This window comes from Botrytis sinoallii (genome assembly GCF_014898435.1).
Source record: "Botrytis sinoallii strain Bc 23 chromosome Unknown BSIN_008, whole genome shotgun sequence".
Taxonomy (NCBI): domain Eukaryota; kingdom Fungi; phylum Ascomycota; class Leotiomycetes; order Helotiales; family Sclerotiniaceae; genus Botrytis; species Botrytis sinoallii.
The window spans coordinates 73,882-89,836 of NW_024066035.1; the positions used below are offsets into that span (position 1 = coordinate 73,882).

The 15,955-nt window shown below is 41.5% G+C and overlaps 5 protein-coding genes across 5 annotated transcripts; 3 read left to right on the forward strand and 2 right to left on the reverse strand.

The window, feature by feature from the left end:
• Nucleotides 1-372: 372 nt before the first annotated feature.
• EAF02_005120 (uncharacterized protein) lies at nucleotides 373-2,829 on the forward strand. Its single transcript, XM_038901168.1, has 7 exons — nucleotides 373-611; nucleotides 684-806; nucleotides 857-937; nucleotides 984-1,137; nucleotides 1,190-1,302; nucleotides 1,349-1,683; nucleotides 1,731-2,829. Exons 1-7 carry the CDS (start codon nucleotides 528-530, stop codon nucleotides 2,716-2,718), a joined length of 1,878 nt encoding a protein of 625 aa, XP_038758508.1. The 5' UTR covers nucleotides 373-527; the 3' UTR covers nucleotides 2,719-2,829.
• Nucleotides 2,830-4,827: 1,998 nt separating this feature from the next.
• Nucleotides 4,828-7,212, forward strand: EAF02_005121 (uncharacterized protein; the record flags this gene model as incomplete). Its single annotated transcript, XM_038901169.1, has 1 exon — nucleotides 4,828-7,212. One exon carries the CDS (start codon nucleotides 4,828-4,830, stop codon nucleotides 7,210-7,212), a length of 2,385 nt encoding a protein of 794 aa, XP_038758509.1.
• Nucleotides 7,213-8,704: 1,492 nt separating this feature from the next.
• On the reverse strand, nucleotides 8,705-9,811 carry EAF02_005122 (uncharacterized protein; the record flags this gene model as incomplete). The annotated part of the gene is made up of 2 exons (XM_038901170.1): nucleotides 8,705-9,466; nucleotides 9,569-9,811. 2 exons carry the CDS (start codon nucleotides 9,809-9,811, stop codon nucleotides 8,705-8,707), a joined length of 1,005 nt encoding a protein of 334 aa, XP_038758510.1.
• A 2,117-nt stretch (nucleotides 9,812-11,928) lies between these two features.
• On the forward strand, nucleotides 11,929-13,612 carry EAF02_005123 (uncharacterized protein; the record flags this gene model as incomplete). Its single annotated transcript, XM_038901171.1, has 5 exons — nucleotides 11,929-12,019; nucleotides 12,076-12,293; nucleotides 12,354-12,434; nucleotides 12,481-12,548; nucleotides 12,598-13,612. 5 exons carry the CDS (start codon nucleotides 11,929-11,931, stop codon nucleotides 13,610-13,612), a joined length of 1,473 nt encoding a protein of 490 aa, XP_038758511.1.
• A 758-nt stretch (nucleotides 13,613-14,370) lies between these two features.
• EAF02_005124 (uncharacterized protein) lies at nucleotides 14,371-15,249 on the reverse strand (the record flags this gene model as incomplete). The annotated part of the gene is made up of 2 exons (XM_038901172.1): nucleotides 14,371-15,015; nucleotides 15,166-15,249. 2 exons carry the CDS (start codon nucleotides 15,247-15,249, stop codon nucleotides 14,371-14,373), a joined length of 729 nt encoding a protein of 242 aa, XP_038758512.1.
• Between the last annotated feature and the right edge of the window lie 706 nt (nucleotides 15,250-15,955).

Sequence of the window (15,955 nt, forward strand, 5' to 3'; positions counted from 1 at the left end):
TCTATTGTAAGCAATTCAAAGACAGTACAGATGAATCACAAATGATACATACTAGGTATTCATATGGTATGACCAAGATTCACTGAAGCTGACAAAAGCAAGAACTTTTGAGGTAATGGGAGGAAAATTAGACGTTTACCAGAACATCGAATAAATCCATCTCAAGGAAGGGAGGGACCTTCACTCCAAAACCAGGTCTTCTCAAAGAAAGTCCTTCGTCCAATAAGAAACCACAAAGTTTATCGGGAGTGCACTATACTTCTTAATGATTAGTGCTGTACACTTATCGGCCGCCGGCTAATGAAGCTACCACATAACCCATAACCATAACCCATAACCCATTCCCTAAATCTGGGGCTTTTTGACTACGTAAGGAGGTAAGGCCAGAGCACATCCATAATAAATTTAATTAAAGATATTCCATCATTTGCGACATAAGGAAAATCCATCCTCGAACCATTCATATTCTATAGTCTCTCCTCCCCCCCCCCTTTGCATTGAGGATATATCAATTGCTGCCATGAAGTATGGAGCCATCTCCTCTTACTCAACAAGCTCGCCCTGAAGTATTCCAACAAAAGATTGTAGAGTTGTACGAGGCTCTATTCAAGGTGGGTTCGGACTGATGTTCCGCATTTCATACAGTGCTGTGTCGCATTCTGCTCATACTGATGAACAAATAGGATGAAGACGACCCTGATAAATCGGAAGGGTTCTGGAAGGAATTCTTCCTGTTGCGACCGAATAAAGCCACCTTGCAAACTATTCTAAATCAATTTAGTGCCGACGATTTGCTGCATCTTCAGGTATGGGGGAACGCAGGGAAATACACATAAGCCAATACTGATTATTGTAGATACAAACTAGACAACTGTTTTCAAGGGCAGTAGGATGTATAAAGGCAGGAAATCATCCAGCAGATGCACATGCGCTTGATGTATGATAATGCCCCTGGGTTTGTTTGACAAGGCTGACAATTTCAGACCATTACAGCCTTCTTAGCAGCAGTCCTATCAAAGAAATACACAAACCCAAGTTCGGATATAATAAGTGTTCTTGCAGGATTAGATCATGTAGATGCGATATTTACAGATTTTGTTGCAGCATTAGATGTCACAATTCGAACAGGGAGGAATTGTAGGTACACCATTCAGAAACAGGGAGAACATCACTGAAAATCGTTACCCAGTGGATATTCGTCGCAAAGCTATTGAAGCAGCATTATCAGTGACTTCAGGCGCATATCAAACCAGTTTACTTTCTTATTTCACGCATCGGGATCTTTTCCCTTCTCTTATGAAAGTATGATCTTCCTTTCTGCGCATCCCAACTAAACTGACGTCTGTAGTTTATTCAAGATTCAGATACCACTTCACTCACATTCGAACCGTTTACTCTTCTAGGACTCTTAGTTAATTACAACAAATTCGAATTTCAAAACCCTTACAGATTACGACTTGATGATTTTGTTAACGAAGGAACTATACAAAAGATAATTCGCTCGGTGGGCCATACATGTACGACATCCAGGGCTAAATATATTGCGATTCAAGATGATATACCGGAAGTATGGTCAATTGGAAGCACTTTGAGTATGATAGGGTTGGGAGCAATTGCTCCGGGTTCTAAACCAGCGACTCCAGCACTTGACCCAGATGCTGCAAAGGAAATGTTCTCAAAATTGTAGGTTAAGACGGAGCTTATGTGAAATCATACTAACAGTTTCATAGACCTGGCAGCGAAGCAGCTGTTTTACTAGCTACGTACGACTTTACACACGCGAACAAGCTGTTTTGCTTTAATTTGGTATCAATACCCGTGGAGAAAGGAGTCGAACACCCCCTCAGTGCCTACCTATCATATACCTCATACATACTTCAACATGCGCATCTATCCTCTCGAACCGGTTTCTATGCGCGTACCAACCTCATCGTTCTCCGAATATTGATCGAAGATCAAGTACTATGCAAAAAGATATGTAGCGAGGAAAGCAAAATGCCAGTCCGGTTATGTCGACAAAGACAGCCATTTTTACCTTTGGTTCGCGCCGATAGGATATTTGCTGCTTATATGCTGGATGTCGCAATAGATGGTATAAATCATAACCTCCGAAAGAGACTAGATGTGGATCTCTATATTCTATGTGTGGGAATCATCTTACGAATCATCTCACACCTTTCACGATCTCGAACACGCCTCACGTACCACTGGTCTGAATTATTCCGATCCCTACTTGCACTTGTGAGATTCCTTACCACTTATACAACGGACTTAAAGAATCTCCTAAACATCGAAATACTTCTTGATGACGTGGTCAACCTCATTGCGTTGTCATTATCCGCCGGAGAAGCATTCCTGCCCAGTCCTGCGGCATACGACGACCTGTTTTATAAATTGGTAGAAACTGGGGAGGTACTGGTGAAATTTCGAGATAATTACAATCTTGGAAAACGTCCGAAGAGTTCGATAGATATATTGATCAGTGTCACTACGCACTATAATCAATTACTTACGGATGGATCAACTGGAAAGAGGAAACACCTTACAAGTGTACAAGTTGCGGGGGTAATCAAGCAAGGATACGAAACTTTGAGCATTCAAGCCAAAGAAGGACTGGATGGATGGGAAAGATATAGAGAAGCGGATGAGAAGACGTTCTTGAAGAAGATGGCTAGGACTGCTGTGGCAGATGTCAAAGTTCTTGTTAGTGAAATTTAATCTTGATGGAAGAAGATACCACGAATTGTATATTAATTCAACGATTTACCTTGTGTATACCCATGTACTTTTAATTCTCAAAACCTTAGTGGAATGATACCTTCAATTAAACTTTCTGACCACCCAAACTCAGGCCTGCCCCATAACAGGCATGCATATGTATAACATGCGAAGTAACTGACTGCATCTTTCCATGATCCGTCTAATCGCCCAATGCCGTGGTGGATAGTATGAATAGGTCAAACCAATCCACAATTTATGGCACAGCGCTAAACGAGGGGGTACTTCAAACCAATGAGATCTGATAATGAGGTTCAAAGATGGAAACATGATGAATTGATTGGTTAATTTGACATTTGAGGATTTCTTGCATCGGTACTCGTATACATGGTAAATTGAAATATCCGACGTCTGTCACTACCTACTGGGAAGTATACTCTAACTGTACTCTACTCAGCTGTGTAACAATCAAGTGGTTGGATATTACTGGGCCTAACTACCGGTGGGGTTTCATGCCATGTTGTTCTAGCGTCCTCGAGGCGTTCCAGGCTAAAAATGAAGGGTCACGAGTTCTGATTTGTCGCTTTGGACAACCCTTCCTTTTATCTTTTTGTCTTCACTGGATATCGTTGCATCCTTTGAGATTTTGAAGACTCAGCTAATTATATTCATCATATGCATTGTATGAAGAGGTTTGAGGATACGAAAGTTACGAAAGAAAGAGGCCTTTGTTGTGGTCTAAGACCCTGCCTTAATGATGTCTCTGATTTACTCTGACCTTCAGGTTAATATGGTCACTGAGTGGCTGAGTTTCTGGTTTGCAAAGTCATAACTTCACACGATGATTGATGAATAACAGCAAGAGAGCTCGAGAGACAATACCTTTGGCATCTGTATTGATATTGCTGGTATAGTATTTTTCAAATGGAGAAGGAACTTTCATGTCATCGGAGGGGTAACTTTTAATAAGGAAAATGCCTTCAAAGTTCGCACCGCTTCTCACCATTTTTGTTCATCACGGCATAGACAACTTCATTCTATTAAGATATATGATCAAGATTCATCGTTTTGGAACTCATGGATATCCATACGTTACAAATCAATAGCACCAGTATCAATCTTCATCAAAAATAACGAAATCGAAGCTTTACGGGGAAAGAAGAAGATCTGGGCAGTCAATAGATACCAATCCTTCTGAAGTGTCACAAGAACTGGAACAAATATCTCACTTGAGCTGTACCCACCAGAGTTATTTTGGAATCCATTAGTCTTCCAAGATTACCTAATTTCTTCTTCAAAATCTTCACTGTTGCATCAGTCATACAGTGAACTATCAATCTACTGGTCATTAGACGTTTGACGAGGAGAGGCGCTTAATTCACCTCAGTCAACCCCCCTCATTTGGGATCACGCTTCTACCAAGGAAAACACAATCACGGAGGACGAACCAGATATCAAACATCACTCTTCGAATTCTTTAGCGGATCAACGAATGATCATAATAACTAATCTTATTGTGAATCCGAAACAAAGCGTTATTCGTCGTTATTCTTTGTTTCAACCTCTTGATTCTCAAAATAGTTTGTTTGGTTAATACTCGTGATACTCGTGAGTTCTATGTTTTCTTTGTGTGTTCTTGTATTAAGTATACGTTCTCGCCAAATTGCTCATTCTTCCCCCTCCTTTCGCTCTCCCCTTTGCTCATATCAAAAATTATTCACTTTACGTTTTCTTTCTCTCTTCTCTCTATTGTCATTACAACAATAAAATTGATTTCTCGCTTCGGACACCTTCGGAAATCAACAATAGAAACAATAGAGCAAGGTTCTCTATTATGACTCCTTAATACACTCATTAATTATTCACAATATCATTCTTCACCACAACCTCAAGGTTCTGTAGTCAAGTCGACTTTCGTACTTCCTACAACATATTCAATCCCTTCCAAGAGACTTTAAACTTTCTTTTCAATACCTCGAACTTCCCTTTTACTCAAAAAACAAGTCAACCATCAGCCTGCATAGATTGCATAGACTACACTGCACAACTGCAAACTCCTAATACGAATCTTTACCTTGGAGGTAATTCAATACAAGATAGATTGCTAAGATGGATGCTTTTAAAGGCTACATAGCTACTCAGAAGATCCAGCATTCTCACGCCCCTTCCAACGATTCTTCCATCAACAGCAGCCACGAGATGCACCCTTACGGTGTCCATCGAAATATAAATGCCGCACCTGCCGATGACTACTATACACCATACCTCGGTCTTCGAGCGCGCCTATCACAGACATGGATCAACAGATGGACAATTCTCTTACTACTTATCATCGTTCGGCTCCTTATTTCTTTGGCTGGTATCAAAGGAGATATCGCATCAGCTAAAACCGAAGCGTTATCAGCCTGTAGTAGTGTTGAGAATGTCGGAAGTGCTATGGCTTCTATGCCCCATTATCTCTCTCAAGGTGTTAACAGTATGGCCGCTGCTGGTATTACAAAAGCTGTCAATGGTATGATGCAAATGCTTTACATGAGTCTCACTGGTGTCGAAGAAATCGTTCTCTTCGTCATTCACATGATGACCTCAACATACATGTGTCTCATCACCTTGGCTATCACTGGTAGTCTTCAAGTCGCCATACAAATGATCGAAGACGTTGGCGCTTTCGTGAACAAGTCTATCAATACTATCACCGGTGACATGTCTTCTGGACTCAAATCATTCGAAGATGATCTTAATGGCTTCTTATCGAAGATCAATATCGGTGGTATCTTTGGAAGCAGTACTTCACCGCCAAAACTCGACTTTAGTAGTGAGATCAACAAACTCAATTCCATTCAAATTGACCCTACGACTATGGATGCCGATCTCGCCAAACTCAACGCATCCCTTCCAACGTTCGATCAAGTCCAAAACTTCACCGATAACATCATCAAACTTCCGTTCGAAGAGGTAAAGAAACTCGTGAATGAATCAATGATCGCTTACAAGTTCGATGAATCAGTCTTCCCAGTTCCTCAAAAGAAAGCCTTGACATTTTGTTCCGACAACAGCGCCATTCAAGACTTTTTCGTCGGCCTTGTTAAAACCCTCGATACCGCCAAGAAAATTATGCTCATCGTCCTACTCGTCGCTGCTATTCTCGTTTGTATTCCCATGGCCTACCGCGAAATCTGGGGTTGGCGCAGCATGCAAAGACGAGCCGCCTTACTCAGGAGTCGAAACTATACTAATGAGTTGGATATTCTCTATCAAGCTCATCGTCCCTATACTTCACAATTCGGTCTCAAACTTTCAAGGAGGTTCAAGAGCCAAAAGAATCAAATCTTGGCAAGATGGTTCATTGCATATGCTACATCTATCCCAGCACTTTTCGTTTTGGCACTCGGGTTGGCGGGTCTCTTTACCTGTCTCTGTCAATACATTATCTTGAAAACCCTCGAAAAAGAAATCCCGGCGCTCGCAGCCGAAGTCGGAGACTTTGCAGAACATGTCGTCAAGGCTTTAAACAATGCATCGGAATCATGGGCTTTAGGGGCTAATTCTGTCATCAATAATACAAACACGGAAATCAATCATAATGTTTTTGGATGGGTTAATACGACAACAGGAGCTATCAACGAAACCTTGAATGTTTTCACTGATGAGATGACCAATGCTCTCAATGTTACATTTGGTGGTACTATCCTCTACAAACCTATTATGGGTGTCTTTGAATGTTTGGTCGGACTCAAAATTGCGGGCATCGAAAAGGGTCTTACATGGGTTAGCGACCACGCTCATGTAGAATTCCCCGAATTCCAACCAGACGTCTTTTCACTCGGTGCAGCTGCCTCTCTCACAAATTCAACGGCAGACGACAATTTCCTCGCCAACCCTGCTACGAGCACCACAGATGAAATTACAGAGGCTGTGGTTAAGGTGGGAAAGAAATTGGAAGCGGTTATAAGACAAGAAGCTCTCATTTCTACCTCACTTGTTATTCTCTATTTCACCATCGTTCTCATCGGGTTGATCCGTGTGATAATTGGAATGTGTGGAAGAGACAAATCGCGCGCGGAAGGTGGCTCAACACCCAGTACACTTTATCGCCGTGCCGATGTCGAAGCTCGCAATCAACGCCTGCCGGAGATCTCACAGGAGAAATTCGGTACCGGTGGAAACGATGGTTGGCATCAGGAACATATGAGGGCAGGTGGGGATTCGATAACGCGAATGCCATTTGGAGGAGGTGATGGTGCTGCAGATGATCTTCCGTATAATGGTGCCCCGGCGCCAACATACGAAGCATCAATTGCACCGACGGAGCGATTGAGAGTAGTTCCTACAGGAAGAGTTAACACGAATAGGGGACCATGGGTTAGAGATGCGAAGTCTCAAGAGTTATGGGAGGCGGATGATATGCAGATGAGAGCGACGAGTAGTTATGGACATTTGGAAGGAGGAGACGAGAAATCATCCGGATGGGGAGCCCCGCCGAGAAGAATTTGAAAGCTGGGTCTTTCTTGTGAACGGGATACGAAACGACTTTATGAGAGAGAGAGATAGATATGATTATTACATACATACGCACATAGGCATAGCATGTGGATTTAATGAATACACATTAGAGAGACGATGGGTTGAATCAATAGGAAAGGAAGGCATTACGAAATAACCTGTTTAGAGATTTGTATAGAGTAATTTTAATTTCGCCTGATTTCACACATTCATACATATATACATACATGTCTACTGAGAAATTCTCTACTGAACAACCGCCAAACTGTGATGTTTCAAAGTTGGGAAGTAATCAGGTACTGTTATGTGTACATTCTTTCATCCATTCATCTATCCCATTTTGCTAGACTTATTGACATCGACTTTTAGTCGTATGTAGTGGAGAAATATACTGTCTTCTAATTCTAAGAGAACATTATACAGATCACTCGCTGCCCATAGCCAAACTACAATATTGAAACTTACTTGATGGAGTAGAGTAGAGTAGAGTAGAGTAGAGTAGAGTAGAATAGAGTAGAGTAGAGTAGAATAGAGTAGAGTAGAGTAGAGTAGAATAGATAAAATAGAATAGAATAGAATAGAGTAGAATAAAATAGAGTAAAATAGAGTAGAATAGAATAGAATAGATTTTCTTATTTCGCTTAAGGAGTTTAAAGAATATCCCATAGACTTCTTTATAGATCGATCGATCGATCGGTATGGATATATATATATATATATATATATGTGAATATGGATATTTTTATTCTTGTTTTTGTTTTTGTTTTTATTCTTGATCTTGATCTGTATATTTACTACTCTCGATATTTGTTTATTTATTTATTTATTCATCTAGGCATACGAAATGTAGAAAATATAGAAGATATCCATGAATACTTACGAAATGTATAAATGCAATGATCAGAATTATAATTCTGATTTTGATTTTGATTCTGATTAGATATCTAGTTTAGATGAAATTTAACAGGTACCTAATTAAACACAGGAATTACTATCCATGGAATTCATTTATTTATTTCACACATAAATACCATACATAAACCTCCTCTCTCCCAATTACGAAATATTGAAAGAAAGAAAGAGATGCGAAAAATAAATAATTATGATGACTATAGAATTCATATGCACTTTTATGAGAAAAATTTGATGATTGAATCTAGATACCTTCTAAAATAAATAAATAAATGGAATGGTATCACTAATAATACTATGATGAAATGTAAATGTAATCTATGATATCTATATATATTGCACAAGATCATGCATCTACCGTGGCAAATGCTCTTGAACTCCTGTTACCGTACCATTGTCCCGTCTTTAGAACTCCCTAAAAGGTAGAATTGTATGAAAGTCTGCCTTTACCCAAAGGAAAATCGTAAACCAAAAGGGAACAAAAGACATCATTTTCATGATTTGTCAAGACCCTCTATCGACCGACCCATCGACCCGTTAACCCATAAGCCCATCAACTTATTCACCCCCCTCACTCTCTCGTAAATACCTTCCCACTCTCCATTTCAATATCGCTTCCAGCACTCACTCTCTTCAAATGTTCCATTCCTTCGTGCCCACTTCTAAACTTAAAGTTTGCTTCCGACCATGCTTCTTTCATGGCAATTCCCGGATGCAATAGCGTAAGTCCCACCAACGCAAGAGCAATCATCACACCTTCCAAAATCATGAACTCAACCTCATGACCAATGAAAAGAGGGCCATTGAAGCCACCCGATAGTTCTACACATCTGTAGATGGAACGAATGAGGATGGTAATTGTCGCGAGGCAAAGTCCGCTGAGGAAGGATTTAAAGAGAGCGGAAGAAACGAGATCGATGTAGCGAGCATTCCAAACGCCTTGTGCGCGGCGAACTCTCCATGCGAAGTCAGCGCAGAGGATGGCGAAGAGGATGAGAGAAAAGACTTGGAAAGCGAGACCTGCTAACATGATATTTTTGCCCAAATCTTTATCGTCGAGTGTGTCGGCAGTTGAAGCGATGGCGCCACCAGCGGCTTGGAGCACGAGGGAGATAATATCACAGGTGCAGAAGATGATGGTGTATGTTCCTGGTTTGAAGCGAGAGATTTCTTGGCCGTAAATAATGACAATTCGAGACAGACAAAGGTAAATTCCTGCGGTGAGGAAAGCAGGGGCGATGGTTAGACAGATGAGATACATTAAGAAGTAATCCTTTTCGAAAGGATAGTTATTAATAAGAACCCTAGCGATATAACCGATGATTTCGAGGATCTAATGAACGAGAAAGTTAGTCTTGTAATCTTAAACTTTGTTTGTTTTCATATTCAATCCTAATTAAACTGTGGGGTGGACATTGACAAGTGTAGAACATACCAATCCAAGAATCATAGCAACCATATATCCCCATGTTTTGAACTTGATTCCTAGAGCCAACTGTGCAATACAGAATACCCCGAACAAACCGGCGAATATGGTATTTCCAACCACGGTTGGCCGATACTCGAAACTTGACAAGGAAAGATCACAAGTGTCAAGTGTACACAAGTGTGGATTCATAAGTAAAGTCACATTGCCGTAACCACCAGTATTTCCATCCGAATGAGTTAAATTTGACATTTTGATATCGGTTGTGAAGCGAGGGCTAAGAAGGGAGGGAAGCAATAAAAGTTACTTTGAACTGAAGAAACAACGAGAATGGGAAGAGAGGAGAATGTTTGGAAAGATGATTGCAGCTTGACATTTTGAGCTTGAGAGGCTTCCAGTTACCTTTAATATTTCCAACAGCAGGCAGTGCAAATTTGTAGATAATGTAGATGTCGGGATTACGGACAATTTTGAGTGCGAGACATACGACGACAACACGGTTATGCCAATGATATCGACAAAGGCACTTATGTCAGCTATGAGGTAAGCAAATTGATGACTGTGATTGGTTACTTCGTAGAATTGAATAAGACTCTCCCACTTGGCCCTCCAAGATCCAATTTTTAAGGTTAAATCCTTCATGAAGTCATTTCATCGCTTCATGTCAAAGAAGATAAATAGATCCGACACATTATTGGTAGAGATCATATATTGCAAGGCTGAAATTGCTGCAGTTGCAGGAGCGCCATCAGGAACGATCATGAAATTGGTACAGCAATGGCATTTTACGATCATTGCCATCCTTCCCGTAGAGTAGAGATGGTTAAATTTAGAATGGAAGAATCTAATTTAAGGATCCAAAGCACTTGCTTTTTGAGTTGCTAATCTGACTTGGCCTTATCATTAATAAGCCACTCGTAACTGGACCCAACTCGTAACATTATTTGGAGCCAAAGATCAACAGTGCTCGCGCATGCCATGAATATTGATTGGTACACATGCAATAACGGTTGGTTTTCTCCTCATCTTTGTGCGACCCATCTGAAATGGATGGTGGAGATTCCACGAGATATCAATCGACGTCAAGGTTGGAATGGTAAGAGCAACCAACTTTGAGAGCAAGAAAATACGATGGGCAACAAATCGAATTTAGCTTGAGGCATGGTTGGTCGCAAATGATAGGCGAACGAGAGGTGAATCGGCCATCGTCAGGTGTATGCAGTTTTGGCCGGCTGAGACGATAATTAGTATTGACTCGACCTGCGGTGGAAGTTTGCCAATATGGACGATGGCGACCTGGTAACACGATGAACTACCAACGCTTTGGTCTGTCACCCCGAGAGAGCACTATCTAATGAATTTGGATAACGCAAGCGCCCATCAACTGCTGGAAACTCGGTCCCGATAAAATTTTGCTACCAATCACGACCTCTCCAATGATTTCTTGTCGAGGCACAGCGTTAGGAAGAAAAGTATTGTGTAGTGTGATCAGCCAAGAAAAGAGAAGGCAAGGTAGGTAGGACAATATATATTATTTTTGTTGCCATCAAAATTGGACAGAAATGCAATGCAATGAATGTAACGTGATGATAATATGGAAAGAGCTCTCTAGTCGACGATAAGTTCATGCAGCTTTATACGACTTCATATAGCTTCCTGGTAAGCTTTACCTTTTATACAGCAATCAAGCAATCAAGCAATTAAGCAATGCAGTGGCAAACTTTAAACATTCTCGAGGCATTCAAAAGGGATTCAGATCAGATCAGAGCATTCAAGCATTCACCGACTTCACCGACTTTCCCAATGCAACATTAATGCAACAAGATGACTAAGAAAATGGCTACAGCTTATCGCACGTGATGACCATCAATCGTTACTAACAAATGAAAATCTAGTGGTCCGATTTCGCTCTTCACCACAGGTGGAGTGTAAAAACTGTAACATCTTTTATGCATCTTTTATGCATTATGTACGTTATGTCTCTGCATAACCCCACACACCTCCAAATTCACTAACAAAAAAGAAAAAGAAGAGCGTCAGAGTCAGAGTCAGAGTCATACCTCATTCGAAAGATTTTCCTTGGAAAGCATAAATACCTTTTTCTTCTTGTACAAGAGAAATTTTCTTTCTTTTCTCTCTTGTTTGAATCAATTCACCTGATTATCACATCAATTGAACATTATCAACCTTGGTTTTTCATCTACATATAATTCTTCTATTGTCTAACCACATTCTATCCATCTAAAGACGAAGCAGAAGAAGAATTCAATTCCTTTGAAAGAACCAACAACAAACACAATTCTAGAGTTTTTTTCTCTTCCCTCCCCAACCTCAATCAACCATCATAAAACCTCCTCAATAACGTCACAATGTGTCCTTCCTGTGAGCCAGAGCAGGCTTTAGAGACTATTGCCGCTCATGCTAATGGCAATGGCACTACTTCTAATGGATCAAATGGTAGTGCGCATACCTCTCAGTCTCCAATGTCGATATCAATACTAACGTATCATTTCTAGCTCACCCAGGATACACAGCCATTGAGACCAAGAAGAACCCACATCCAGCCAAGAGAGATAACCCATATCAACCCGTCGGCGACTTCCTCAGCAATATCTCAAGTTTCAAGATCATCGAAAGTACTTTGAGAGAAGGTGAACAATTCGCCAATGCTTTCTTTGATACCGAGAAGAAGATTGAAATTGCCAAGGCATTGGACGATTTCGGTGTCGACTATGTGAGTCAATTGTCATTTATAGAATTCTATTAGGTAGATTATACTAAACAAAATTCGCAGATCGAATTGACTTCACCAGCTGCTTCAGAACAATCAAGAGCTGATTGTGAAGCTATTTGCAAGTTGGGTTTGAAGGCTAAGGTTGGTACCAGTCTCCGCACACGGAAATTCATACTAACTCTCACAGATTCTTACTCACATTAGATGTCATATGGATGATGCAAGAATCGCAGTACAAACTGGTGTTGATGGAGTGTAAGTTTGATTTTTCTCCCGCAGAATTATCACCTCTAACATGTCTCAGTGATGTCGTTATCGGTACCTCATCTTATCTTATGGAACACTCCCACGGAAAGGATATGACCTACATCAAGAACACCGCTATTGAAGTCATCGAATTCGTCAAGTCACACGGCATCGAAATCAGATTCTCTTCCGAAGATTCTTTCCGATCCAACCTCGTCGATCTCCTATCAATTTACTCCACTGTTGACAAGATTGGTGTTAACCGTGTTGGCATTGCTGATACCGTTGGATGCGCTTCACCAAGACAAGTTTACGATTTGATCAGAACCCTTCGTGGTGTCGTTAGCTGTGATATCGAAACACATTTCCACAATGATACTGGTTGCGCTATCGCAAACGCATACTGTGCTTTGGAGGCTGGTGCTACTCACATCGATACCTCCGTTTTGGGTATTGGTGAGAGAAACGGTATTACCCCTCTCGGTGGATTGATGGCTCGTATGATTGTCGCAGACCGTGAATACGTCATGGGCAAGTACAAGCTCCACAAGCTCAAGGATATTGAAGATTTGGTCGCACAAGCTGTTGAGGTTAACATTCCTTTCAACAACTACATCACTGGTTTCAGTGCTTTCACCCACAAGGCTGGTATTCATGCCAAGGCTATCCTCAACAACCCATCTACCTACGAAATCATCAACCCAGCCGATTTCGGTATGACCAGATACGTTCACTTTGCATCTAGACTTACTGGATGGAACGCTATCAAGTCTCGTGCTAACCAATTGAACATCGAGATGTCCGATGAGCAATACAAAGAGTGTACTGCTAAGATCAAGGCCCTTGCCGACATTCGGTCCATTGCAGTTGATGATGCCGACTCAATCATTCGTGCTTTCCACAGACAAACCAAGACCGGCAAAGCTGTTGAGCTTTTGCCCAACATGACTGAAGAGGAGAAGGTTTTGTTGGCCAAGAAGGAAGCTGAGATTGCTGGTGTTCCCGAGAAGCGCAAGTTGGATGAGGTTGCCGAAAGTCAAGCTAAGAAGGCTAGAAATGACGTTTCCGCATAAATGAAGAGAGGATGAGATGACATCTCATTTGAACCACATCTAGTCTGTTAGGGGGTAGCTGAATTCTTCCCAGACAAGATGGATCTAAAGGAAAGTAGTTGAAATCTTCCTAGATCTCGGTCCAAAGATGATTGAAATCTCCCTCTTGGATACTTCATTTATCGAAACAAAATGGCGGGCTGAAAAGTTGCTTGTGCTATTTGATATTTCTTTCCTTTTTAAAGTTGATGATTTGGACGGCCTTTGAAAAGATTTCGCGGGATACACACTTTTTGCGAGCTTTGCTTTGGGTTTGATAAATATTCAGTTGTAGCATGACATCATACAGTTGGTATGAATTGAGGAAGGCACATTGCTTTCTTCGATAGTTGGCGGAAATACAATTCTATGGAATTACATGGATTTTTATGAAATTGTGACTGAGCTATCATGGTGATTGTATCTATGTGACATGATGTGAAGTGCGAATTCAAGTAAACTGCCGAAAGAATAAATCTTGGGATCAACTTCGTGTTGTGCGTTTAATGGCATGGATTTCCTACGTATTCAAGCTGCACAAACCCTATAATCGTCTCTATCAAGTATCGAAAGATTTCATCAAAAAATTAATCCATTCATTCATTGGTTTCAATTATTAGCACCCTGAAATACGACCACCCCATTTCATCACATTGTAGCAAAGTTTCATATCCGATCTGTCCAATTCTTCCATCCCCACAAATTAATCTTCTTTTCATTCGACATAAACCTTCCAGCCCTTACAAGACAGCAACGACACCCAAAATCGCTCCCATCAATCCTCCCACCATCTGAACACCCATAGTAGGCGCCGCGTTTGTTGTAACTGCAGCGGGTGAACTTGTAGATGCAGATGCAGATGCAGATGCAGATGCAGATGCCGAGCTTAATGCCGAAGAAACAGCTGCACTGGCCGAGCTGGACGCCGAAGAAATAACTGAACTGACTGAGCTGGACGCCGAAGAAATAGCTGAACTGATTGCTCCTCCGGGATTCGACGATGTCAGTGCAGTACCGGTCGCGCTTGCAGTAGACGATACGCTGGTGTTGGTAAGAATGCTCACAACACCGCCTGGATTGCTAGAGCTCAATGCACTTCCTGTCGCGCTTACATCTGCAGTTGTTGAGCTTGCGAGACCTCCAGGGTTCTCAGATGTAATGGCTTGGGTGGTAACACTTCCCGTGACTGCGGTAGCAGAAGCGCTGAATGCTGAGCATAGAGCAAAGCCGACGCTAGCGGCAGAAGCGAGTTCGTCGACGTTACAGGCGGAGATGAGACAGGGGGTTACGGCGGTTTGGATGGCGGCTTGCGCGGTGCCGCATTGGCAGGCTTGGTCGTTGGCTCCGCAGCCGGCGACGGAGATGGCGCTTTGGAGACAGGTGACCTGGGGTGGGTGGGTTAGTGGAAGGGACATATGTTTATGGAGGAGGAGATGGAAAGTGTAAAGGGAGAAGGGGCGAAAGGAGAGAAGATAGAATAGATGGAGAGTGATGGATATTGATAGAGAGGGGAAAAGAGTGCAAAGGGAACTTACAGCGCAAGCAGGTTCAGCACCGAAATTCTGTGCAGATACAGCGATGAAAGTTCCTACGATGGAGAAAGCGGTTGAGAACTTCATTTCGATGATGATTTTTATTGTACAGAGATTTCGATAGTTCTTTCGATAGTTCTTTTCGTTATCTTGTAATAGATTTGTTTATTAGGATAAATTTTCAATCAATCGATCTCAAAGAATCCAACCTTATTTGTTTAACTCGTAAGTCAATCACTTGATCAAAACAACAGTGAATGAAGATATATATCGAAACAAGTAAACAAACGACAATCGAGAAATGATGACAGAAACCGAAGTGAATTTCCTACAAAACACACAATAGCAACGGAGACCTTTTTAACTCCCCCAAACACGAGAGCTACCCTAGCACGCCTCGCTGCGGGGAAATATAATGAACAGGGAAGCAACTTGCCGTTCCATCATAGTGCAGGTTTTATATATAGATGGTCGATGTTTCTTGGATGGAATAGGAAGCTCGAATTGAGTTTTGCGGTTGGAGGGTGAGGGTCCGGCTATTGTTCCTTCCTTTCTACGATACCTTTGAGGGGTTTTATTTGATAGGTTGGGTTGGGAAGGTCTTGGGAGGACTGTGCGATTGGAAGCTGGGAAGTAACTAATGATTCTTTTGGAATAGTTATGAAAAGCCACGAGAATTCTGGATTCTTTTGATGAGAATTGAAGAGGGATTGATTCGTTACTATGGAAATCACGAGGGTGAGGTACGAGAAAGGTACGAGGAAGGTAAGGTTACGATGTTTTGATTTTGATC